Source organism: Pseudonaja textilis, chromosome 2 (genome assembly GCF_049901715.1).
Source record: "Pseudonaja textilis isolate UNSWEBS1 chromosome 2, rPseTex1.2, whole genome shotgun sequence".
Lineage (NCBI taxonomy): Eukaryota > Metazoa > Chordata > Lepidosauria > Squamata > Elapidae > Pseudonaja > Pseudonaja textilis.
The window spans coordinates 15678541-15706180 of record NC_141991.1 but is presented as its reverse complement, the minus strand read 5'-3'; the positions used below and the strand labels follow the sequence as shown (position 1 = coordinate 15706180).

At 41.7% G+C, this 27640-nt stretch overlaps 1 protein-coding gene across 1 annotated transcript; it reads left to right on the top strand.

Moving 5' to 3' along the window:
• Nucleotides 1–3560: 3560 nt before the first annotated feature.
• On the top strand, nt 3561–11918 carry LOC113449088 (TNF receptor-associated factor 2-like). Its single transcript, XM_026720063.2, has 5 exons — nt 3561–3930; nt 5730–5787; nt 7150–7248; nt 8227–8346; nt 10215–11918. The coding sequence occupies exons 1-5, from the start codon at nt 3779–3781 to the stop codon at nt 10893–10895; spliced, it is 1110 nt and encodes a 369-aa protein (XP_026575848.1). The 5' UTR covers nt 3561–3778; the 3' UTR covers nt 10896–11918.
• The last annotated feature ends 15722 nt before the right edge of the window (nt 11919–27640 follow it).

Sequence of the window (27640 nt, the reverse complement as noted above, 5' to 3'; positions counted from 1 at the left end):
CTTGCAATTCCCAGCTGGCTGGAGAATTCTGGGAGTTGAAGTCCCACAGGTTTTAAAGTGGACAAGGTTGAGAAACAATGGCTTAGTGCAAGGGTCTTCAAACTTGTGGACTCCCAGAATTCCTAAGCTAACATGACTGGAGGGGGAATTCTGGGAGTTGAAGTCGACAAGTCTTAAATCTGTCAAATTTGAAGGGCCCTCGCTTAACGCATTGATAGAATCCAAGCAAACCTGGTTCAGACAACAAGCTGTGGTTAAGCAAACCATCTTTTAAAGTCTTTAGAGATTCTGTCACCCAGGTCATGGTTGTCCCAAAGGTGCTTTTTTTTTTTCCAAGAGGCAACTGGACTTTCTTGTATTTTCTCTTGAAGAGGTTTTGCTTCTCATCCAAGAAGCTTCTTCAGCTCTGACAGGATTCCATTCCCCATTATCCAGTCAGAGGTGAAGAAGCTTCTTGGATGAGAAGCAAAATGGCTTCAAACAGAAAAACAAGAAAGTCCAATTGCCTCCTGGAAAAAAAAGCACCTTTGGGATATGTGATATAGGCACTGATCTGCTTGCTTTCCAAAGAGGGCATCACAAGAATAAGCTTGTGACCAATTTTAGCCATTTAATTATTCTTTTAGCAGTAGCTCCGGTGAAGATGAATGAAAGCAGCCGGTGAATATAGGGTTTAAAAAAACCCTCTCTTCTCCAAACAGAGTTGGTGAAAAGGGGGGTGGGTGGGTTGAATCATCCTCTTGTAGGGGAGTCTTTCCAATAGCACAGCTTATTTATTTTGCAAACCAAGAATTTTTACAAAAAATAATAATACAATGAATCATTTCCACAAAACAACAATAAAAATGCTCAGATATGTTGCCAGAGCACTCTGTTTCTTTTCCTTCCCCTAATTTCTCCAGAAAGTGTTGGAGATACAAATGATCTGAGGCACTTATCTCCTTTACAAAAACCAAAAAGAAATCAAAGTTTCAGTGAAACCATCCATGTGCTATTTCCAACTTGTGCTTGTGAGGGGTCAGGTTTTTTTTCTGACTCACATCTATAATTATAGGCTTGCCCTGTAATTAACTTACAATGCGGGGCTTCCTTCACGTGAATCTTGATTTTTTGTAGGCATAAACCAGAACAGAACAGAATAGAATAGAATAGAATAGAATGGAATGGAATGGAATGGAATAACAGAGTTGGAAGGGACCTTGGAGGTCTTCTAGTCCAACCCCCTGGTTAGGCAGGAAACCCTACACCACTTCAGACAAATGGTTGTCCAATCTCTTCTTAAAAACTTGCAGCATTGCAGCATCCACAACCTCTGGAGGAAAGTTGTTCCACTGATTAATTGTTCTGTCAGGAAATTTCTCCTTAGTTCTACGTTGCTTCTCTCCTTAATTAGTTTCCACCCATTGCTTCTTGTCCTGCCCTCAGGTGATCAAAATCATTGACCTTGATTGGATTTCGCCATGTCCAGACACTGTTTTGAGAAGGGAGGACAGGATTTCTTCTAGTTAATATCTCACTATACGATAATATTGTAAGAATAGGGATTATGGAGAACCAAGTTGAGTAATACTGCTTGAGTAGAAGTTGGAAGATCCAAATTCTGAATTCCCCTTCAGCTACAGATGCTGCCTTGGGAACGGTGGGCCAACTCTTCCCACAATGGTCTAGTGGTGAAAATGTTGGACTCACATCAGGGAGATCCAGGTTCTAGGTTCCCCATCAGCCACGGAAACTCTTTGGAGGACTGTGACCCAGTTCTTCCTTCTCAACCTGGTCTAGTGGTGAAAGAGTTGGGCTGGCACCAGGGAGAATGAGGTTCTAGGTTCCCCTTCAGCCATGGATGCTCCCTTGGGAACGGTTGGCCAGTTTTTCCCATAAGGATCTAGTGGTGAGAATACTGGGCTCATATCAGGGAGATCCAGGTTCTAGGTTTCCCTTCAGCAATGAGAGCTTGTTTGGGGACTGTGCACCAATTCTTCCTTCTCAACCTGGTCTAGTGGTGAAAGAGTTGGACTGGCATCAGGGAGACCCAGGTTCTAAGGATGCTCCCTTGGGAACTGTGGGCCAATTCTTCCCTCTCAGCATGGTCTGATGGTGAAAATGTTGCACCAGGGACACCCAGGTTCTAAGTTCCCCTTCAGCCACATATGATCCCAGGGGATCTCTGGATCAGTTCCTCTCTCTCAGCCTGGTCTAGTAGTAGAAGTGTTGGGATGGCACCAGGGAGAGACAGGTTCTAGGTTCTTCTTCTGTGAGAGGACTTGGGGGTCCCTCTCTCACAGTCAGGAGGGCTGCAAAAAGGGAAACTGGTTCTAATCGTCCCTGAGACATATGCTGGCTAGGGAATTCTGGGAGTCCCTGTATACCACTTAAAGTTGCCAACGTTGAGAATAATTATTCTAAACTAGAGGCCTCCAGATTAACCAGGTTGTACCAATATTGCAGTACCAAGGACAGGCTTTCTTTCCTAAAAGTCCACAGCTGGATGAAGATGATGATTTATTACATTTACTAAGGCCAATGTATTATGGCCACCTACTCCAAAAGATGGTGTAAATCACTAGTGTGTGTGCCGAAACAGGCTTTTGGGTTGCCCAGCTGTCATTTCCTATGAGCCTGATCTCCAACTGAACACTTCTGAAGCACTGGTCGCCCATGGCCATGGCAGCTAAGGATGATGGCAGCTGTAGCACTAGAGTACAAAGGGTGTATCACCAGGTCTGGTGATGAAAATATTGGACTGGCACCCCCATCCCTGTGAGGGAGGATAGTGTGAGACTGGCACCCCCATCCCTGTGAGGGGGGATAGTGTGAGACTGGCACCCCTATCCCTGTGAGGGGGGATAGTGTGAGACTGGCACCCCCATCCCTGTGAGGGAGGATAGTGTGAGATTGGCACCCCCATTCTGGCGAGGTGGGATAGTGTGAGATTGGCACCTCCATCCCTGCGAGGTGGGATAGGGTGAGACTGGCACCCCCATCCCTGCGAGGTGGGATAGTGTGAGACTGGCACCCCCATCCCTGCGAGGTGGGATAGTGTGAGACTGGCACCCCCATCCCTGCGAGGTGGGATAGTGTGGGGGCAAATCAGCCTCCTCCTAATCGATGGGAGGAAAGCGAATCCAAGGAGGTCCGCGACTGCAGACCGACCCCTTTCCCGCCTTCGTTTCCTGATTCCCCCACACCCCTGCGAAGTAGGGACAGCGTGAAAGCAAAGCGGGATTCGCCTTCTTCGCTGAGGCAACCCATTTTCCCACGTCGCGCCCTTTGAGTTCTTTTTTCCTTTTCTTTTTTTCCTATTCCCCTCGCCTAATTTCCCCTTTCCGGGTTGTTAGATATTCGCTTTCCTCCCCCCCACCACCTTTTTTTTTTCTTTTTTCTTTTTCTTTTCCTTTTTCTCAGCCCTCCAAGCGGCATTTCCCTCATTGCTCCGTCTCCTGCACGTCTGCCGCTGTCCGGGCAAGTCGAGGCATTTCCCTCCCTCCCGGGTTCCGCGCCCCGCCCCCTTTTCCAGCACGCAACCTCACCCGGCTGCCCCGACGACATTGGCTCTGGGCCCTGGGATTCCCTCGTGCGTCTGCGGATGATTCAGGCCGCGCCCGCCGTGTATAAAAACTTGCCACCCCGGAGTCAGTTTACGAAGCGGAACGAGAAGGAGAGATAGGTTAGAGAGTTATAGACAGATCGAGCGATCTATCGGTTGATTGATTGACGGGCGGACTCATCGATCCGGGAGACAAACTTGAAGACTTCGCGGAGGGACCACCTCGACTCGTGAATGATGGGAAAGCTCCGCGGCTCCGTGATGCCCATGGATCCTCTGAGCAAAGCCGGGCTTCTGTGCCAAGCGTGCGGGTTCCTCTTGGCCAACCCGCAACAGGCGGAATGCGGGCATCGCTACTGCCGGAGATGCGTGAAAGGGCTCTTCAGGTGAGGGGGCAAGAAGGATCTTGGCGGTGGGTGGGAGCCTCCCCCCACCATTCAGGCTTTTGGACTACGAGTCCCATCCTGCTCAGCCAGAAACTCGATGAGGGTCCAGCATGCGGGCAGAGAATGGTGAACATTGTACTGGAACGAAGCTCGGCCGGAGTGGGGGCGGGGGAGAGGGGGGGGGGAGACATAGAGAGGGGAGTCGACTTTGTAGGTACATCTGGATTTGCCGCTTGGGTTGGGTTGTGTTCCTGGGTGGTACACACATTTGTGCCACGGGTTTTTCTGACTTGGCAAGTTGATGGTTAGACAAGATCTGCGGTTCTTGGCAACTTGGAGGCGGGTGGATTCCCAATTCCCAGAATAACTGCTCTTGTCATGGTCATAGTTGGCAGAAGAGCCCTTTTAGTTCCAAGGGGAAAATCTTTGACGGATGCAGCCATGGGTCCTTTTCTTAATGGTAGCTAAAGTAGATTAGATTAGATTAGATTAGATTAGATTAGTTGGCTGGCAGGTATATATAGATAGATAGATAGTAGACAGACATAGAGAGAGAGAGAGAGATAGTAGACCGACAGACATAGAGACAGATAGATAGATAGATAGATAGATAGATAGATAGATAGATAGATAGTAGACAGATAGACAGACATAGAGATAGATAATAGATAGACAGTAGGTAGGTAGGTAGGTAGGTAGGTAGGTAGATAGATAGATAGATAGATAGATAGATAGATAGATAGATGTAGGTAGAAGAGAGAGAGAGAGAGAGATTGGTTATGTGATAGACCAGAGGTCTCCAAACTTGGGCAGCTTTAAGACTTGTGGACTTCTGGGAGTTGAAGTCCACAAGTCTTAAAGTTGCCAAGTTTGGGGACCCCTGTGATAGACAGACAGAACCTCCATGCTCAAGAGTGATTGATTGGTTATGTACCATCAAGTCATTTGGCATTTCTGTGGATCACAAAGATAGATTTTTTTCCTCCGGATGGTATCTGATTCTGATCTTAACAGGGACTGTCTACTTGTCAGCCACCGTTTCTCTGGATTGGAATGAATTGTGAATTAAAGTCTTATTTTGCTTTTTTTTTTTTCAATTTCAAGCATCTGCCTGTTTAATACATTTTCACCAGATTTCAGGCTAAATTCCTTAGTTAATTACTACCTTAATGACTTCTATGATCATAGTAATTAATTATTAACTCATAATTGTTATAAATACATAACATAATTATATATTTATAACACAATTATGAGTTAATAATTAAATATTATGATTACAGTATGCTCTGTGTTCTAATTCCCTACATTTTTTTGCTTACTCTCATATGGGTTTTTTGGCTTGGTATTTTTTTTTATAGATTCTGTATCTATACAAATACTTTATGTTTTATCAAATATAAAAATAAAAATACAGAATCTATGTGAAAAAATCTCTCTCCTATTTTGTATTCAAATGCCCTGGTGGTTTTTAATTTGACAAATAAATGGGGTTTTCCTCAGAATTTTGTCCTTCCGTTGGGTTTTATTGCTGGAGGCCCTGAGCACTATTTTTATTTTCCTGGTTAAAGGAGAGGGAGACCCAAAATGAAATGGATTTGATAAAATCAAATCACAAAATGGAGTCATATTGCCTAAGTATAAAAGAAGAGCAAAGGAATCAAGGACATGTTGAAGGACAGGGAGCAGCAGGCGGTTGGAAGGGTTCTTCTGTGTGTCAGAGAAACTTTTCACAATTGCCCTCAGTTCTGTCGTTAGATTTTCACTCGGTTTACCTGTTCCTTTCTTTTCTTCCTCAGGGATTCAGAGAGAATAGTCTCCTGCCTTACGTGCAAGAAGGTCTTGCATCTCAAAGAGGTGAGTTTCAACGCAATTGTCCTCAGACCTAAACAACCCTGTATGAGGTAGTCCTGGATTTGCAACCCCTTGTTTAGTGACCGTTTGAAATTAGGGGTAATCTTCAATTTACGACCGCAGTTGAGCCCAACATGTATGCTGTTGCTAAGTGAGACATTGGTGTTAAGCGAGTTTTGCCTCATTTTGCGACTTTTCTTGCCGCCATTGTTAAGTGAATCCTTGCAGTCATTAAGTCAGGAACACGGTTGCTGAATGAATCTGGCTTCTGCTTGTCAGAAGGGGATCACGTGGCCCCCGGGTCACAGCAACCGTCGTAAATTTGAACCAGTTGCCAAGCCTCCGAATTTTGATCACGTGACCACGGGGGCACTACAAAGATCGTAAAGGTGAAAAATGGCCGTCCGCTGTTTTCAGTGCTGTTATAACTTTAAATGGTCGCTCAGTGGAATGTTGTAAGTTGAGGACTACCTGTACAATAGCAATAGCACTTAGACTTATATACACCACTTCACAGTGCTTTACAGCCCTCTCTAAGCAGTTTACTGAGTCAGCCTATGGCCCCCAACAATCTGGGTCCTCATTTTACCCACCTCGGAAGGATGGAAGGCTGAGTCAACCTTGAGCCAGCCAGGATCGAACTCCTGGCAGTGGGTAGAGTCAGCCTCTGGAACAAGATGAAATTCACTACCCATGGCAGAAGATACATCACCATCAAAGAGTTTAGAGGAGTTCAAATGAGTTCTATATGGCATTCATAGGAGCCTTGGTGGCGCAGTGGTTAGAGTGCAGTACTGCAAGCTACTCCCACTGCAATTTGGCAGATCGAATCCTACCAGGCTCAAGGTTGACTCAGCCTTCCGTCCTTCCGAGGTGGGTAAAATGAGGAGCCAGATTGTTGGGGGCAATAGGCTGATTCTGTAAACCGCTTAGAGAGGTCTAGAAAGCACTATAAAGCGGTATATAAGTCTAAGTGCTATTGCTATGCACTCTTTTCTGTAAGACCTTGCCACTAAATATCTATGGAGATTCTCAGTCATCCAGGTCATGGTTGTCCCAAAGGTGCTTTTTCAAGGGGCAACTGGACTTTCTTGTTTTTTCTTTGAAGACGTTTCGCTTCTCATCCAAGAAGCTTCTTCAGCTCTGACTGGAAGTGAAACGTCTTCAAAGAAAAAACAGAAAGTTGCCTTTGGGACCTCTTGCCACTAATTCTCAGGATCTACCATCTGGCATCTCAGTTCACCTAATGGTAGAGGTCATCCTATTGGTGGAGGTTGGTGTTAGAAGGGAGGGCACGGATTTAATGTTACCATGATCAACTCTTTATCATTCTCATCTGACTTCTTGAATCTTTTCACTTTTCAGTTTCACAGTGACAAAGCAGCAGAGAACGATGCTCTCGACACACAGGTCGCCTGCCCAAATTTTGACTGCAGGTGGACGGGAACTCTGAAATCCTACCAGGTATTTTCAATGAACATCAGTCACTTTACTGCTTTTCAATCTGCCTCACCGTTAAAAAGATATTAATATCTCATTAAGATTTAATGTGATACCGGTTATGAACTGGTCCATAAGTGTGATGGCAATTTTTACAATTAATAGTACCATTAATATCATGGAAAAGTTAGAAATATTAGTGATAAAAAACCAACAGTTCAGATTCAGAATCAGAATAGAGCTGGAAGGTAACTTGGAGGTCATTTAGTCCAACCCCCTGCTCAACCAGAAGACCCTGCCCTATACCATTTCAGACAAGTAGCTGTCCAGGCTCTTAAAAACTTCCAGTGATGAAGCACTCACAGCTTCTGAAGGCAAAGCCGTTCTACAGGTTAATTGTTTCATTGTTAAAAAGTTTATCCTTAATTGCAGGTTGCTTCTCTCCTTGATTAGTTTCCATCCATTGTTTCTTGTCCTGCCTCCTGGTGCTTTGGAAAATAATTCTTTGTGGCAGCCCCTTAGGTATTGGAAGGCTGCTTTCATGTCTTCCCTAGTCCTTCTTTTCTCTAGACTAGCCATACCCAAATCTAGCAACCGTTCTTCATATGTTTTAAATGATGTAATCGGTTAAATGAAGTATTTCCTGGATTAAAAAAAATATCACATATCTTGAACTATGTGACAATTCATGAAAGAAAGAATGAGAAAAAATATATACAAACTGATGTATTGTTGTTATGAAGGCATTAAATTAGAAATATCTAAAAGGGCTTATCTGGCTACTAATGTACAATTAATGTACGATTATCTGACTACTAATGTACAATTCCCTGGAATCTTTGTCAGAAGGAAGCCATGTGAGTTAAAACTTTAAAATGTCTCTTACATGGACTTGGAAGGTTTTAGAACTTCTCAATCTGGTTTAATGACTCAGAGTCGTGATCAGGTGTCAAAAACCCTGACTCCTAGTTTGAACCACGCTGTCCTGGTTTTTAATTGTAGGAGCATTTATGCCACCCTGAGGCACCTATCGGAACTACAAAAAATGATACTTTGATTCCTGAAGACCAAAATGAGAATAAAGAGAAGGAAACACACTGGAGCGTCACTGCCCCTGCTATGGTAAGTTACTGAATAAACTTTGAAAGCTTAATTCTTTTCCAATGCATTGTTCAATGGTCAGTTCTAAATGATTGTTACAGGGGGGCATAGATACTTATTGAAATGGTTTTATAAAGGTGTTGGACATATTCATGGAGAATGAGAACTCATGGAGCCTCAGAGGAACCACATCTGGGCTCATGTAGCTTCTAGTCCAGTGGTGGCTAACCTTTTTGGGCTCCTGTGCTGAAAATTGCATGTTTGCAATTTTGTGTGTCAACATGCAGAAGGCAATGCGCACAGGGCCTCCCCAAGCCCTCTGCGCATGCACACGTGATTCCCATTCCCGACGCCTCCTTACCTGCACTGTGCATGTGTGTGCCTCCCAGCTGATTTTCAGGCCTTTTTCGGCCTCCCAGAGGCTTGAGGGAAGCCTCGGTGGCCTTGGGAGGCCGAAAAATGGGCCCGTTTCGTCACTTCCGGTATACAGGGAGGCGCATGCATACGCAGGGAGGTAAGTTTGCCTGGGGCTCGCGTGCCCACACAAATGGCTCTGCGTGCCACCTGTGGCACGTGTGCCATAGGTTCACCATCACAGTTCTAGTCTGTTGCCTGAATCATGGAGGAGATCTTAAATAATAGTTGCTGGGAAGCAACAGTACAAGAAGCCACAGCCTCAAGCCATGAACTCTTGTCATTCTTGTCTTTATGAGTTGCAAATGCATCTGGTTGGCCACTATGTGGACCCTTCCTATATTCTTAAGATGCCACTAGGTTCCAAAAAGAACCTAGTCAATTGTAGAAAGAAGCACAGAAAGATTGAAGATGAGAAGTTTGAGGAACCTCAAGAGGAAATGAGGATTTTCGATCAAAACATGGAAGAACAGCATGAACAATATTTGAGGGGCTGCCACAGGGAGGAAGGGGTCAAGCTGTTTTCTAAAGCGGCTGTAGGCCAGACAAGGAATAATGGATGGAAACTGAACAAGGAGAGATTCAACCTGGAAACAAGGAGAAACTTTCTGACAGTGAGAACGATCAACCAATGGAACAGCTTTGCCTTCGGAAGTTGTGGGAGCGCCATCACTTGAGACTTTCAAGAAGAGATTGGACTGCCACTTGTCAGAAATGGTGTAGGGGCTCCCGCTTGGGCGGGGGGGTTGGACTAGATGACCTATAAGGTCCTTTCCAACTCTGATTATCTGTTATCTGTTAACAAATGTCACTCTGAATGCAAGGTTTAGAGAAAGGGTGATTTTATTGTAGGGTCCTATTGATTTAGAAAGGGGACTCAGTGGCTAAGACGCCAAGCTTGTCAATCAGAAAAGTCGGCAGTTTGGCGGTTAGAATCCCTAGCGCCGCATCACGGAATGAGCTCCCTTTACTTGTCCCAGCTTCTGCCAACCTAGCCGTTCGAAAGCATGTAAAAAATGAAAGTAGAAAAATAGGGACCATTTTGGTGGGAAGGTAACAGCATTCCATGCACCTTCGGCATTTAGTCATGCCACATGACCATGGAAACGTCTGCGGACAGCACTGGCTCTTTGGCTTTGTAACGGAGATGCGCACGCCCCCTAGAGCCGGAAACGAGTAGCACATATGTGCGAAGAGACCCTTTACCTTAATTGATTTAGAAACTATGAACAAAACAGTTGAGTTAAGTACGTCCATTACTTTTGATATTTCAATTTTTTAAATTGTTTTTCTTTTCTTTACTACCACCCAATTGTGTCAACCACAATTTCTGTTTCAAAATGGACCGTCTTAACTCAACTTTTAAGTTGAGTTAGCACTTTTGAGAACAATGGTATGGGGAGATTTAGTTTTGTGCTTCCAATTTTGAGGTTTTTTTTTTCCCCCTGATGTGAGCTTATCTTCTCCTTCTCTAGGGTGGTCCTTCACTGAACATCGAAGCTGTCCAGCTGCGCATGGAGGCCCTGGAGCTGATGGTTGCGTCTTTGCGTCGGCAGCTAAATCAGCAAGTCTCCAATGTGAAAACTCTCCAACACTGCTGTTCCAAGTATGAGGAGTTGCTCAAAATTTCTCAGGAAACACGTAACAGCCCTCACGGAACCAAAGGTTCTGGACCATCCACAGAAGAGCTGGTCAGCACTGATGGAATCTTGATTTGGAAGGTGGAAAATTTCTCCAAACTCCTGAAAGACGCCAAAAGTGGGAAGAGACATTCCATTTTCTCTCCGGCTTTTGCCACTCACCCTTTCGGATACCGCCTCTACGTCCGACTGTACCCTGATGGAGACGGTGTAGGCAAAGGTGGCCATCTTTCAGTCTTCCTGGCTCTGGCCAAAGGGCCTTACGATGATATCCTGCCTTGGCCTTTCCGACAGAAGGTCACCTTCTCTCTCTTAGATCCTACACGAAGGAAGTCGCCTCTGGTGGAGACCTTCCTCCCAGATCCCCACAGCACCTCTTTCCAGCAACCTCACCAGAAGCTCAACGTGGCCAGTGGAAGCCCTCTCTTTGCCAGCCACGCCAAGATTCCCAACTACCTCAAAGATGACACACTTTTCCTCAAAATAGCGGTGGATTTGATCGGGATAGACATTTAATGCTGGAAAGAGACAGAGAGGTTCCCTGGTGAACTTACGCTGTGCCTTTTGATATTACTTTTTGATATTTCAATTTTTTTAATTGTTTTTTTTTCTTTACTACCACCCAACCGTGTCAACCACAATTTCTGTTTCAAAATGGACCGTCAACTACTTCTCAGGATCATCTAAAACCTGATTGTTGTTTTGGCTGGAAATCATGGGAAACTGATCCTTCGTTATCCTCAGACCGAGGTTGGGCATCCACTAAACATTACAGCCTTTATGGGATTTTTAATGGCCAGCTATTGGAGAATGTCTATTAAATGCAGAGAAATGTGGGATATATATTTTTTTATGGTCCAGAATGTCAAATGCCTTCCTATAAATATCCAATCCTGAGTAATAGCTACTTTATTTTTCTGGGGGAAAAGGACTCTGCTTCCTTCAGATCAATTGGAAGTTCTAAATTGGTAAACCAGGCGGATTAATTTTTGTTACCTGTTAACTTGTGAATTGGCAATCCAAGGACATATTTCTTATGGACAAAGTAGAATCATTTGTAAAAAAAAAAATCCAAAGTGCAAATGTTCAGCTCTCTTGTTAACACTGCTTTCAGTTTGTTAAAAATACACATTTGTCATAAAAGGGTGAAACAGAGAGATTTTCCACTTGATGACCCTTTATGATAAGTTATTATGTATGGGAATTACAACCCAAAATAGGATGTTTGCAGTGGTATGTTGTTACATGTGTGTGTGTGCATTTGGGGAGTGTTTTCCTATTAAATATTAGCATGGAGTGAAGGAACCTGATTGTTTTAAAACACCAATTTTAATTGTTAATTATATCCATGGCACTATTTATGGAAAAGGGACTTTGCAATAACAACTAAGGATTTTAAGATATATATCCTTAGTCTTGACATTTTTTTTCTACCTCGCATTCTTATTTATTAACAACTCTGGTATTTATTATGTAAGAGTATCTTTGTACTGATAATGCAAATAAAACATTAAAGTATATTTATACGATTGATGAAAAGTGTTATATGTTGATTATTATAGAAGAAAATAATGGAAATGCAGTAGCAAACTCATGTTTGATTTCGCTTTTCCACTTTAATGTGGTTCTTGGGTAATCGTTAAATACAGAGGATGTATTTAACAATGTATTTAACAGAGCAGTGATTCTGCTAATCCTCAAAAAAAATCTTACTGTGGGAAATTTAGAGCCATTAGTTCTAGCCGGTTATGTGGGGTGGAAAAAAGGCAGATTTGGTTACAACCAAGAGATTGGTTAATCTGGTTAGGATCAAAACAGATTGGTTACAAGGACGTCAGGCCAAAATAAATATCAGAATTTGGCAAAGAAATGGGGACCGGAATTCTCTTTTTGATTCATTATCACTATCACTCAGCAGGTTCTGACCAGTTCTGGAGAACCAGTAGCAGAGATTTTGAGTCGTTTGGAGAACCGGCAAATCCCACCTCTGACTGGCTCCACTCCCGTCTGTTCTCTTCCTCCTGAGTCCCAGCTGATCGGCTGGGTCTTCTTTGGTTGCCCTGCACAGGAGAACGGAGCTGGAAAGCAGGTTAGTGAGGTGGGGAGGGAATGGGGATTTTGCAGTAACCTTCTCCCTGGAATGGAGAGGGAATGGAGATTTTACAGTATCCTTCCCCTGCCACACCCACCAAGCCACACCACGCCCACCAAGCCACGCCCCCAGAACCGGTAGTAAAAAGAATTGAATCCCACCATTGTTTATGGCTGCTTGGCTAATTGACATTCATAGATATACGAGTAGTCCTTGACTTACAATCATTTATTTAATGAGCGATGTGACAACAGCACTGAAAAAAGGGGACTTATGACCGCTTTTCACACTTACAACCGTTGCCGCATCTCCATGGTCACGGGATCAGAATTCAGATGCTCACCATAAATATGGTTGCAGTGTCCCCAGGGTCATTGATCTCCTTTTGCAACCTCCTGACAAGCAAAGTCAATGGGGAAGCCAGATCCACTTAACAACCGTGTGAATAACTTAGTGGTTCACTTAACTAGTATGGCAAGAAAAATTGTAAAATGGGGCACAATTAACTTAACAACTGTCTTGCTTAACAGAAATTTGGAGCTCAGCTGTGGTTGTAAGTTGAGAACTATCTGTTCTCAGTTGCCCAAATGTTTTTATGACAATGTGTTACTGCTAGCTTCAAATTAGAAATTTCACTCTAGGTGTAACAGAGTCAGGATTGATGCAGATCTCAAGCATTCCAACCAGAAAGTGTTTTACCTTGACTCAATGCACTGCTTTGCATTACAAATCAAAGACCACTTGTTTTGATATATACAGAATAACCCTTGAGTAACAAGGATATGCACATGGAAACGTTCATGAGAGTAGTTGTGAATAATTATTCAACAACACACAGATACACTAAATTGAGTTAAAGTTTACTTTAAGAAATAGCACAGTCCAATAAACAGTCCAGGTCATATACGTTTTACAGTCCAAAGACTATTCAATTACAAAGTCGTCTTGCCGCTTGCCTTTGTCATTTCCGGTAAGCAGCATAAATACAACAGAGAACCTTAGATAGCAACAGAATGTCAGAGACAGAATGTCAGAGAGAGCAAGCTATGATCTCTAGCTCCCTCTTATGGTAATTTGCAATATAATCAACCAATTGGAATATAGTATAAATCAATACAGTGATTTTGTCTTAAAAGCTACAAACATACATTGTTGGTTTATATATTGCCAACCCAACTAATTGGTGGACAGATTCCTAACACCACTTATCACTTTCTAATTTACAATAATTCCAAAATAATCACAATTGGCAGTCATATTAGAATTAGAACCGAATAGAGCTGGAAGGGACCTTGGAGGTCTTCTAGTCCAACCCCCTGCTCAACCAGGAGATCCTATAGCATTTAGAATAGAATAGAAATAGACTAAAAGAATGGAATGGAATGGAATGGAATGGAATGGAATGGAATGGAATAGAATAGAATAGAATAGAATAGAATAGAATAGAATAGAATAGAATAGAATAGAATAGAATAGAAAATAGAATAGAATAGAATCGAATAGAAAATAGAATAGAAAATAGAATAGAATAGAATAGAATAGAATAGAATAGAATAGAATAGAATAGAATAGAATAGAATAACAGTTGGAAGGGACCTTGGAGCAGGGGTGGGATCTGACCAGTGTAACTACTGGTTCGATGATTTTACATTTTGCTGCGCGCGCCTGTGTATATTGTCGTCAGCTAGCTGCCTGGACAACTGAGCAGCGCTGCACGCAGGTGTGCAGAGGTTGAAAAAGCACTATTTTCCTGCTTTTTCAACTGCAGCTGTGTCGCGCAAAGCAGCTGTGGTTGAAAATGCAGGAAATAAAGGTCAGGTAAGAGCGCAGGCGGGTGGGTGAAAACAGCAGCAGGTTCTATGTCTGCTTTCTGTTTGCTGCTTTTCAGAGCAACCGGTTCTACAGAAGTGGACAGAACCGGTAGAATCCCACCCTTGCCTTTGAGGTCTTCTAGTCCAGCCCCTTGCTTAGGTAGGAAACCCCACCCCACTTCAGAAAAATGGTTTGGAATTTGAGACAGGTGGCCGTCTAGTCTCTTCTTAACCACCTCCAGTGATGAAGCACCCACAACTTCTGGAGTCGAAGCTGTTCCATTGTGTGCTGTCCCAGCCAGTCTATGGGAAGTGGTTAGTTACTTAGGAATTGTGAGCTGTCCCCTTAAGGGAATGCATCATGGGAAATGTAGTTAAAGGTATCCTGGGAAATGTAGTTCATGTCACGTGGCCAGATCTGTAATCCTGATAGGTCACTAAATTGACCCCTGAGGAGTTGAGGGAAGTTTCCCTCCATTCTTGCCTGGACTCATGAACTGATAAGCAGCTTATCGCTACGAGATGGGTTAGGAAAATAACCATCTTTTACCTGCAAGGCTGATATACAAAGGATTGGTCATTATAGAAGAACTTCATCATAAATGTGAGTCATGAAGATACCTGGTGTACCAATAAATGTACTTTGTTATGGATGTTTTGCGGAATTTATCTATCTGCATCTGCACAGCTACAAATCCACCTCTGTGCATGAGACAGGAAACATTGGTTAATTATCCTAGAAAGTTTAGAAAGTTTCTCTTTAATTCTAGGTTGCTTCTCTTCTTGATTAGTTTCCATCCACTGTTACTTGTCTGGCCTTCAGGTGCTTTGGAAAATAATTTGATCCCCTCTTCTTTGTGGCAGCCCCACAAATATTGAAATACTGCTATCATGTTGCCCCCTACTCCTTCTTTTCTCTAGACTAGCCAAACCCAAATCCTGCAATTGTTCTTATGTTAATGGAGTCTTCAGGCCTTTGATCATCTTATTTGCTCTTCTCTGAACTTTTTCCAAAGTCTCAACAACTTTTTTGTAGTGTGGTGACCAAAACTGGTTACACTATTCCAGGTGTGGTCTTACTTAGGTTTTATAAAGCGGTACTAAAACTTCCTGTGGTTTTGATTCTATGCCTCTGTTTATACAACCCAGGATTGTATTCGTGTTTTTGGCTGCTGCCGCACACTGCTGGCTCAATACCGTAACCAGTCATAAATACAAGTGCCCAAAATGCAATGTAATCATTGTATGCAGGATGGCAATCATAATTTCGTTGTATGCATTGTATGTGGGATGTCAATCATCATTTCAAGACATGTTATTCTGCACCTGGGTGAGAGTGCAGAATCTTTGCAGTTTTTACTTATTGCAAGAAAACCTGGAACTTTCAGATTCGGGATAATGTCAGCATTCCAGCAAACCTCCACTCCAACCAATAACTCCGAGACAGACATCTTCTCAAAAGTTCTGTTTGAATTGGATAGTAAACTGGCACACCTGGGGAATCCCGAATCTGAAAGTTCTGAGCTTCCTTGCAATAAGTAAAAACTACAAAATCCATCCCCTGCACCCATCATCGCATCACATGCCCCAATCACCATCCGTCCCAACTTGAGACCTCCCCTCACCCAGGTGCAGAAATAACATGATCTTGACTTAGGAGAAGAATGCTATTATGTCTAACCACATACACTCCAAGAAATTTCCCCCTCTCATTTTCCCAGGCTCAAGAATGTGGCAGTGTGGAAGTGTCTGGTCTCAATATGGCTTCCAAAGCTGACGGTAAGTAGCTTTTTAAAAGATTGTTGTAATTTCAGAGTCATTAACATACCAATCATAACTTGAGGACTACCTTTATTGGTATTTCTTGACTTATGACCATGCTTTCAGCAACCATTGGAAATTATGATGGCACTAAATGAAGGGACTTACGACCTTTGCCCAATTACAGCCCTTGCAAACCCCGATGGTCACATGAACAAAATTTGGGCACATGGCAGCCAGTCACTGATACAGATTAACAGAGTTGGAAGGGACCTGGTAGGTCAACTAGTCCAACCCCGCATCCTCACTTACGACCACCAGATGCTACAGCTCCCTGCACCCACCTATCTCACTCCCACATCTATGCCCTTTTGGTCCTTAAGCCCTACTATTCTAGCTCACCTGTCACCTTCTTGCTCCCACTCCCGATGAGGCATACCGGGCCTGCTGGCTAGGCCGTTTGGGCTGGCTTCGTGTGACAAAAAGCACAAAGCAAACTTAAAAGGATGCCACCATTCTCCTGGGGCTAAAAATAAAATAAGCAAAATAAAAAAAAAGAACGAAACAACCTGTTCCCTCAGCCAGAGCTCACCAAAATGCTGATTTTGGCTTTACTTGACTGGATCTATAGGGTTGCTTTTCAACTCCCCCAAAATGGGGGCAACAACAAAGCAAGACTTCTGTGCTGGCTGGAGGGTATATTTAGCTTAGAAATTAGGTGCTATCTCTTTAAGGCATTGACTTCTGGGAAATGTAGTTCTTTATCACGTGGTCACATTTTATTTATTTATTTTATTTTATTTTATTTGTCAATTGTTTACAAGATAATAAGTGTATACATAGTTATGAATACATGAAATGGGTACATATAAGAAAAATAAAAGAAAAATAAAAGAAACAATAGGACAGGGACGGTAGGCACGTTGGTGCGCTTATGCACGCCCCCTACAGACCTCTTAGGAAAGGGGTGAGGTCAATAGTAGACAGTCTAAGGTTAAAGTTTTTGGGGTTTGGGGAAGAAACTACAGAGTCAGGTAGAGTATTCCAGACATTGACCACTCTGTTGCTGAAGTCGTATTTCCTGCAATCAAGCTTGGTGCGGTTAACCTTGAGTTTGTATCTGTTGTGTGCTCTTGTGTTGTTATGGTTGAAGCTGAAGTATTCATTGACAGGTAGGACATTGCAATGTATGATTTTATATACCATGCTTAAATCAGACCGAAGACGGCGTAATTCAAGGTTTTCTAGTTCTAGAATTTGAAGTCTGGTGGCATAAGGTATTCTACAACGAGTAGAGGAGTGGAGAACTCTTCTTGTGAAATATTTCTGGACTTTCTCAATTGTGCTAATATCAGATACGTAATGTGGGTTCCAGACTGATGAGCTGTATTCGAGTATTGGTCTAGCAAATGTTTTGTATGCTCTAGTTAGTAGTGTGATATTACCAGAGAAAAAGCTACGTAAGATTAGGTTAACAACTCTTAATGCCTTTTTGGCTATGTAGTTGCAGTGGGCTCTAGCACTTAGATCATTAGAGGTGAGTATTCCAAGATCCTTTACAGAGCTTGGATCATCAACAAGATCTTGACTATTCAGCTTGTATTTTATTTTCTGATTTTTTTGCCAATATGTAAGACAGAGCATTTATTTGTTGAGATTTGAAGTTGCCATTTGTTTGACCATTCTGATACACAGTCAAGATCTTTTTGAAGGGTAGCAGTATTGTCTGTGGTATTGAACAGCTTTACATCATCAGCGAAAAGAACGCAGTTGCTCTTAATATGATCACAGAGGTCATTTATGTAGAGTATGAAGAGAGTTGGTCCTAGAACACTGCCTTGGGGGACACCACTATTGACAGGTACAGAATTTGATAGGACGCTCCCAATTTTGACCATTTGTTGTCTGTTTGACAGGAATGCTTCTATCCAGTTATGCAGTTGTCCAGAGATACCATAGGATTTTATTTTTAGGAGTAGTTTGTCATGTACCACTGAATCAAAGGCTTTACAGAAGTCTATGTAGATTGCATCTATTGTTTTGCCCTGATCAAGTTGTGTAGTCCATATGTTTTTGCAGTGTAAGAGTTGCAGATTACAGGATAGTTTTTTTCTGAAACCAAATTGTTTATTGGAGAGTAGATTGTTTGTCTCTAAGTGGAGGATGATGGATTGGTTAATAATTGATTCCATGACTTTACAGGTGACGCAGCATAAGGAGATTGGTCTGTAATTTTCAACTAGGCAAGGGTCTCCCTTTTTGAAGATGGGGATGACTGTGGCTTGTGACCATAGGTTAGGCAAGGAACTGGTCCTGAAAGATTTTTCAAAGATTATGCTTAGAGGTTTGGCTATGGCAGTGGATAGCTTTTTTAAGAAATAGGCACATATTCCATCCGGTCCAATAGATAGAGATGGTTTTAGATTGCGTAGTGCTTTTTCAACATTGTCTTCTGTAAAATCGATATGTATTAGATCATTGTAGTTATCTGTGGTTCGGCTAGGAAATACTGGGCATGATCCATTGCTGTTTACAAATACTGAGCCAAAAATGTGTTAAAGATGTTGGCTTTAATGGTGTCGTCGTTGCAGTCTTTACCATTAGGTCCTATCAGGGTGGGATGGACCTTGAATCTTTTAGTTTGTTGTTTACAAAATTGTAAAAAACACTGGTGGAATTGGTGCTTAGAAGGTTTTCCTCTTGTTTAATGTGATAATTGGTGCATTCGGTCTTTATTTGGTGGCATAAATTTTTGTATCGGCTTTTGAAATTGGTAACGTGACCAGATTTGTTTTTCCGCCAGAGTGATCTCTTTTTGGATTGAAGTTTCCTTATTGTTATGGGCAATCTGTTTTTTTGTTTTGTTTTGGGAGTTGTTGTTGGTACATATAGTTTGATGACTCTTTTGACTTCAAGTAAAAATATGTTGTAATGGTCTTCAACAGTATTGCATCCAGTGAATAGAGATTGCCAATCAAGGGATGAGAGATCGTTGTTTATAAGATCATAGTTGCCTTTTTGAAATTATAATTGGGGATCACATCATTGTGGTGGTTTTCGTGTGGACGTATGTTGAGACAAAAGTCAATCATATTGTGGTCACTGCTGGAAAAGGGTTCTTTAGTTTGTATTCCGTAAATTAAATTCAAACTATTGCAGAAGATGAGATCGAGGCAGTTGTTTAGTCTAGTGTTGTTGGTTACTAGTTGTTCCAGTCCCAGATTTGTAACACCATTGTAAAAGGTTGCATGTATGGTTTCAGTTGTACATTCATTTAGGGTCCAGTCAATATGAGGCAGATTGAAATCACCAAGAAAGATAAAAGGGTATGGGCAGGATGCTGCCCATGTTAGTAGTGTATTTAGCTTGTTTACATGTTCGATGTCATAATCAGGTGCTTTGTAACATAGTAAGAATCGAATTGTGATATTTAAGGATAGTTCACAGATAATGGTCTCAGGAAGAGCAAGCTCCTGGGTAACTTGGATATTTTTTAGATGTAAGGACTTTTTATAGAAGATAGCAACACCACCTCCTCTACAAATTTCACGATCTGATCGGTAAACATGATAGTCTCTTACTGTGGTAATGGAGTCAGGGAGAGATGCGTTGAGCCATGTTTCACAGACAAATATAATGTCGAATTTAGCCATATTTAGTAGGAGGAAAAATTCAGGTATTTTATTTACAAGGCTTCTTGCATTGAGTAGCTTGCATTTAAGGCCAGCAGTAGTTGGAATTGAGGTAGTTAGGGGCGTGCGTGCCTGATTGACCACTGGGTCAGTCTTCTGATTGGCTGAGGGGCAGCCTTGATTATGTGTAAGCAAGTAAGACTTACTTGAATTTCAACCTACTGGTGGCTGCACGTTTCTCAATGTGGGGATGAAATCATTCTCTTTTTACTTACATAGAATAGAATGGAATGAATGGAATGGAATAGAATAGAATAGAATAGAATAGAATAGAATAGAATAGAATACCTTTATTGTCATTGCATTCCACAAATACGATGAAATTTGAAAGCTACTCCAGCACAGTGCCCCAAACACTACATCACAATCCCACTACAGAGATGATGATGATGATGATGATGATGATAATAATAATAATAATAATAATAATAATAATAATAATAATAATAATAATAATAAGACTAAATCACAAATGCACTGCTTGATTCAAGACAATTACTGCCTTGGAAAAGAAACTGTTTCTCAATCTATTAGTCCTCATTTTAAGACACCTATGTTTCCCTGATGGTAACAGTTCGAAATAAGAATGACCAGGAGGAGAACGGTCTGTGGAGATTTTTAGTGCTCTAGAGAGGAGTCTGGTCTTCACAATCTCTTCCAAGGAAGAAAGAGAGCAACCGATGATTTTTTGTGCTGTGTTTATAACTCTCTGGAGCATCTTCTTATCCACTGCAGAGTATCCAGCATACCACACTGTTACACAGTACGCCAAAATGCTCTCGATGGTAGACTGGTAAAAAGTAACCAGCAACTTCTCACCCAGATCACTCTTTTTCAGCAGCCTCAGAAAGTGCAGGCGCTCTTGGGCTTTCTTTGCGGTGGCCATAGTGTGGACTGACCAAGTAAGGTTGTTGGAAATATGAGTTCCTAGAAATGGAAAACTATGAACTCTTTCTACACAGTCTCCATTGATATATAGTGGGAGAGGCTCTGCTTTGCATCTTCTGAAGTCTATAATCAATTCTTTGGTCTTTTTGATGTTCAGGGTGAGGTTATGACTCTTACACCACAAGACCAGTCTGACTAAGATCAGATTATTGATGCCTTCAGAAGAATCTTCTTATAATGTGAGTCATATCGATGAGAAGGATGCCCGGAATAAATCCAATTTGGATAATATCTTTCATGTTGAGTTAAACTGTCTGTAAGGAGAAGTATGCAAGCAGAAGCAGAAAGTTGGAGCAGAATAAGTTCCCTGGCCCGAGCGTGCCAAAAGATTCTTTTCTGCTGTACTACTAGACTGTATCACACATTGCAAAGAAAGAGAAAAAGCTGAAAGAGGCTTTACCCCTCCTTTTACAGGACAAAGCCAGACCAAAACAGTCAAAGACAAAGGCCGCAGAAGGTGAATAAGAGCATTGTTGGAATATATTTCTACAGTAGTATTCAGCCAGTAGATGGCAGTGTTTATAAGTTTGGATCTATGGTATATACTCTATATTCTACATCACAGGTGTCAAATTTGCCACTGCCTATAGTAGATGCAGCTTCTTGCATCTGCCAATTTTAACCCTAGATTCTTCTTTTTGTGTCATATCCATCATCGGACGTTGGCGATCCTATTGTTATTTATTCTTCTGCCTGGACCTCATTTGCCTTCAATCTTTCCTTGGAGGATTAAGTGAAAGATACCGTATTTTTTCCAGGTGTCGCATCATCGCATGTCCAAAATATTCCAACTTTCGCTTTTTTACGGTTTTGATGATTCCCCTTGGCTTTATCAGGCAGCTTATCACCTCCTCATTTCTGATTTTGACAACCCAACTTATACGTAACAGCCGCCTGTAAATCCATATTTCAAACGCTTCTAGTGCTTCTTGAGACTTTCAAGAAGAGACTGGACTGCCATTTGTCAGAAATGGTGGAGGGTCTTCTGCTTGGGCAGCGGGTTGGACTAGATGACCTATAAGCTCCCTTCCAACTCTGATTATCTGTTAGTCTCTTCAAGTGGCTTTCTGTCAGAGACCAACTCTCCACTCTGTAGAGCAGGATAGAAAAGATGTAGCATCTGAGAAGCCTAGTTTTCAATCTTAGGCTTGTGTTGTGACTGCAGAAGACCTTTTTCATTTTGAAGAATGCTGTTCGAGCTTTATCCTATCTTTACTTCAGGGGTCCTGGCCCAGCTTTCATGTAAATTAGCACCGAGGTACGTGATCCTTTCAACTTTTTATAGTGGTATTCCTTCTGAAGTTATCGGTGATAGATTAATGAGTTGTTTGCTGACGACCATGATCTTGGCTTTTGAGGTAACAGATAACAGATTATCAGACTTGGAAAGGACCTTATAGGTCATCTAGTCCAACCAGTGACAGACCCTACACCATTTCTGACAAATGGCAGTCCAATATCTTCTTGAAAGTCTCAAGTGATGACGCTCCCACAACTTCCAAGGGCAAGCTGTTCCATTGGTTGATTGTTCTCACTGTCAAAAAGTTTCTCCTTATTCCAGGTTAAATCTCTCCTTGTTCAGTTTCCATCCATTGTTCCTTGTCTGGCCTTCAGGTGCTTTAGAAAATAGCTTGAACCCTTCTTCTCTGTGGCAGCCCCTCAGATATTGGAACACCACTATCATGTCTCCCCTGGTCCTTCTCTTCACTAGATTAGCCAAGCCCAGCTCCTGTAACCATTCATCATATGTTTTGGCCTCCAGTCCCCTAATCATCCTGGTTGCTCTTCTCCAGGGATGGGCAAACTACGGCCCGGGGGGCACATCCGGCCCGTTGGTCTTTTTAATCCAGCCCACCGAAGATTGGTACAGAATTAAGGTTTGATGTGAATGATTGAATGATTGCATTCATTTGATTTTGACTTGTAATGACAGGCATTTCGACACCAGGTGGCAGCCCATCTGTCAAATTTTAAAAGTCAACGAGGCCCCCGAGCCAAAATGTTTGCCCACCCCTGCTCTTCTCTGTACTTTTTCTAGAGTTTCAACATCTTTTTTATAATGTGGTGACCAAAACTGGATGCAGTACTCTAGGTGTGGTGTTACTAAGGCTTTATAGAGTGGTATTAGTACCTCCCTTGACCTTGATTGTATCCCTCTGTTAATGCAACTTAGGATTGCATTGGCTTTTTTGGCGGCTGCTGCACACTGCTGGCTCATATTTAGCTGGCTGTCCACTAAGACTCCAAGATCCCTCTCACAGTTACTACTGTTGAGCCTAGTTCCACCCAGTCTATATGTGTACTTTTGGTTTTTCTTGCCTAAGTGTAGGACCTTACTTTTCTTTACATTGAATTTCATTTTGTTAGATACAGTCCAGTGTTCTAGTCTGTCAAGATTCATCTGGTGCTAAGCTTCAAGCCATTTTTTTCAGATATTTCTGTGACTGTTGTTGAGTAACTGAACGTCTTAGATACAATCTGCCAATGGCCTTGACGTCATGAAAATCCACTGGATTCCTTTCACCATGACCCCATTCACACCCCATTCACCTCAACCACATTCAATACATGTAGTGTGAATGGTCTCAAGGGACCCAGTTTTAAGGAATGGTGTCTATGACAGTCTGTTGTGTATTCCTTCCTATCACTACAACCACATTCACACACCATTTGCCTATGTGCACAATATGTGGAGTAGTGCAGTGGCCCAGAGGTGGAGCTCTCGCCTCACAATCAGGAGGCTGTGAGTTCGATCCTAGGTAGAGGCAGATATTTCTCTTTCTGGGCACACTGAGAATACATCTGCTGAACAAAACTCCGCATTGGCGACAGGAAAGGCATCTGGCCCTGAAAGCACTCTGCTAGCTCCATTCAGTTGCCCAGACTCCACCCCACAAGGGGAAGAAGATGATGGTATTCAGTGTGTGTACTGCACATATTGGACTCAACTTTATTTATTTTTTTCAATTTCATGCTCATTTTTATGTTCTGTTCCATATCTTATTGCTGTTTTGCATTTTCTACATAGCTTTTCCCCTCTTTTAATTTTCTCAATTTTATTTTGATTATCTCATCTCAATTCAAATCATTATATTTATACTTTTTGTCTGTCCTGTTTCAATTTCATATTATTTTTTCTCTTTAAACAAATTTTCTCCTGTAGTTACTAATTGGAGTATGACACCTTTATATCTTTTAGTTTTATCCATTTAACTCTTATTTAAGCTTCAATATATACCTTAAAGTTATAACATTCAATATAATACATAACTTCCATTGGAATTCTGCTTGGTACATTCTTAAAATACACACCATATTCTCAAAAAAAGATTATAAATATATATAATTAAAACACTCATTCCATTCCAATTCAGTTCTATCATTAATATTAATGTTCATTAAAATCTTAACTTCTTTAACATTACTTTTCAATTAAATAGCATTCTTCTTTGGGAACAGTTATAAGCTTTCCATAATTAATATTTTTCCCCCTATTCCTCTTCACTTATATTTTATAAAACATTAAATAATTAAAATGTTTTCATCCTTTCCTAATTCAATTCTCTCATTTGTTTTATTTTATTTATTAACAAACATTTCACTGGGTTACAATAACTATTTTATCCATCATTTTAATCATACATTGTTTCAAATTTTCTAAAATTATTTCTATTTCTAATATAACAATACAATACAATACAATCTTATGTACTTTTACAGAATCCCCTTTTCAATTAAGTTTTCACCCATTATCTCTAAATAGGCCCTGTTTCTCTATATCTTGTTTCTGTCCTTTGTAACTTCTTTTCCTTTCCTTTCCTTCCCTCTCTTCTTCTCCCTCCCCTTTTTACCCCCTTGTCTCTTTACTTCTATTGCTCTCTTCTGTATTCCCCTCTTCTGTTGCTTTCCAATATTATACTTGTTTTTCAAACTATTTTTCTTTTCTTTGGCTCGTTTAGTGGCCGAATGGCACTGAAAAAAATGTGTCTTGTGACCATTTTCCACAGTTTTGTCCTTTGTAGAATCCCCATGATCATGGGATCAAAATTCAGACGCTTGGCAACTGGTTCATATTTATGACCGCTGCTGTGGTCACATGATCCCCTTTTGCAACCTTCTGACAATGGGGAAGTCAGATTCACTTAACAGACAGATTACTAACTTATCAGCTGTATTGATTCACTTTACAACTGTGGAAAAAGAAAGATTGTAAAATGGGGCAAAGCTCACTTAATAATTGTCTCACTTAACACCAGAAATTTTGGGCTCAATTGTGATCTTAAGTCAAATACTATCTGTATAATGATGCCTTTGTTATTTTGTCCAGATCTGTCATAGTCCCCAGCCCACAACCACAATATCAGTTCTCTATTTCACGATATTGAGTCATTGTACTGTTTCAACAATGGAACAATATGGCTGCAGTGCAGATATTTTCCAGCAGAGGGCAAAAATGAAACAGATCACAAAGGCCTGAGGTAAAAAAAAACCACCATGCTATTTATGTATATGGACACAAGGTGGCAAGAGATACCTAGGAAAGGCTTTTTAAACATAGGAAAGGCTTTTTAAAATCTCCTTAGCCAATCAGATTTTCTACATCATATTATTTCCTTGTAAATTTTCCCCAATGATGTCTAGCTTTTTCCCAATCGCACTTTAAATGTATGGACTGACCTCTAGGCAAGGCTTGTGTGTGAAAGAAAAGGCATGAGCTGGAATTCTTATGGTATCTCCTTAATCTTTGCCTTCATAAATTTAATTAATCAAAACTCACATTTATTGAGCATCCCAAGTCACCCTGTGAGAAGATGGGCAGTCCCTAAATATGACAGACAGACAGACAGACAGAAGGATGATAAATAGATAGATGATAAATAAATAGATAAATGATAGATAGATGATAAATAGATAGATGATAAATAGATAAATGATAGATAGATAGATAGATAGATAGATAGATAGATAGATAGATAGATAGATGATAGATAGCTGATAGACAGATAGATGATAAATGGATAGATGATAGATAGATAGATAGATAGATAGATAGATAGATGATAGATAGATAGATAGATAGATAGATAGATAGATAGATAGATAGATAGATAGATAGATAGATAGATATAAATGCCCTTGGTTGTCTATTGCCAGTTTGGCTAAGTGCTAAGGCCCCAGACTAGAAAGCATGAGATCGCGAGTTCAAGTTCCACTTTAGCCATGAAAGCTAGATGGGTGATTTTGGGCCAGTCACTCTCTCTCTCTCAGCCCATCCCACTTCACAGAATTGTTGTGGTGGGGAAAATAGGAGAAGGAAGGTGTGTCGGATAAGTTCACTGCCTTATTTGTAAAAATAATAAAGAAAATAAACGGATGGATGGACGGATGGATGGATGGATGGACGGACGGATGGATGGACGGCAGACAGGCAGACAAATTGTTGCAGTAGAGTTCTGATACTGTTTTCAGTGTTGTCACCTTTTAGGATGACCCTGTTTCCTGCAAAATCCTCTTTCTAAAGAGGTACCAAATTGTGTTCTTCAGAAGATTGCTTAGAAACCAGCAAGTGAGAAAAACAAATGACTTATATATGACCATTTTTTTACACTTACAAGCACTGCAGCATCCCCACAGTCAGGTGATCAAAATTCAGACACTTGGCAACTGACTCATAGGTTAACTTTTGCGACCTTCTGAAGAGCAAAGTCAATGGGGAAGCCAATTCACTTTACAACCACGTTACTAGTTTAATAACTGCAGTGACAGACTTAACAACTGTGGCAAAAAAGGTTGTAAGATGGGGCAAAATTCACTTAACAACAGTCTCGCTTGACAGCAGAAATATTGTGGCTCCATTGTGGTCTCTGTCAGGATTCCCGCAGTTACTCTAATTAAATCATGAGTCTTGAGCCACACTCCCAAAACTGCAACGGATTTATTAGAAGTTAACATGCCGGCATTTGCCTGGGCGTAGCCGACTCTGAGATACGTAATTCACTGTCATCCTTGATCCTACATTGCCCCCCATCCCTCTGGGTGTATCATCCAACGAAACACGTCCATAGCCAAGAGTCACCAATCATGCTCTCCAATCAGATTTTTGCATGGCAGAAGCTTCAGTCATCTAATCAGTCCCTGAAGAAAATATGAATGGAACGTACTTTCGATTCCACACTGCTGCCTGCTCTTTGAAACTCCTCCCCTCCTTCTTTCTGTTGACAACTATAAAACATGTATACAAAATGTTTTATGAGTTGACAGTCGTACATCGAGGACTGCATGTATTGCCTTTTAAAGCCCCAAGGGGCTTAGGACATGGTTATCTGAAGGCCTACCCTACCTGTAATGAAACTGCTCAGCTGGAAGGTTGGTTTGAAGATACTTTCTCACCCGTTCTTTAATCTGACATGTCATTAAATCTCTTGCATTGCTCCCAAGTTATGGAATACGTTCCAACTCCAGAGATTTTAAAGAAGAGATTGAACAACCATTTGTCTGAAATGGTGTAGAGCAGGGGTGTCAAACTCAATTTCATTGAGGGCTGCCTCAGGGCTCTGGTTGACCTCAGGGGGCCTAGGTGGGCGTGGCCAACTGGATGGGTGTGGCCAGCCTGATGCCACTTCCCAAACTGTTGGCATGTTTCCTCTTTGCACTGGGCAGACCAGGCCGAAGACATACTGGCCTGATGTTTCCTCTTTGCATTGGGTAGACCAGGCCGAAGCCATGCTGGCCCGATGTTTCTTCTTCGCTTTGCGTAGACTAGGATGACCCTGTGGGCCGAATGTGGCCCATGGACTTTGATTTGACACTCCTGGTGTAGGGTTTCCTGCTTGAGCAAAGGGTTGGAACTAAAACAAGGATTACCCAAGCCCGGGCTGCAGCTCATTCAGAACCGGGTCACACAATGGCATGTGAGCCTCATGCACGCATCTCCACTTGCACAAGCACCAGGAGCGT

Coding starts and splice junctions, on each gene's coding strand:
- LOC113449088 (XM_026720063.2), top strand. CDS start 3,779: ATGATGGGAAAGCTCCGCGGCTCCGTGATGCCCATGGATCCTCTGAGC. Junction 3,931..5,729: donor TGCGTGAAAGGGCTCTTCAG/GTGAGGGGGCAA, acceptor TTTCTTCCTCAG/GGATTCAGAGAGAATAGTCT. Junction 8,347..10,214: donor GCGTCACTGCCCCTGCTATG/GTAAGTTACTGA, acceptor CTCCTTCTCTAG/GGTGGTCCTTCACTGAACAT.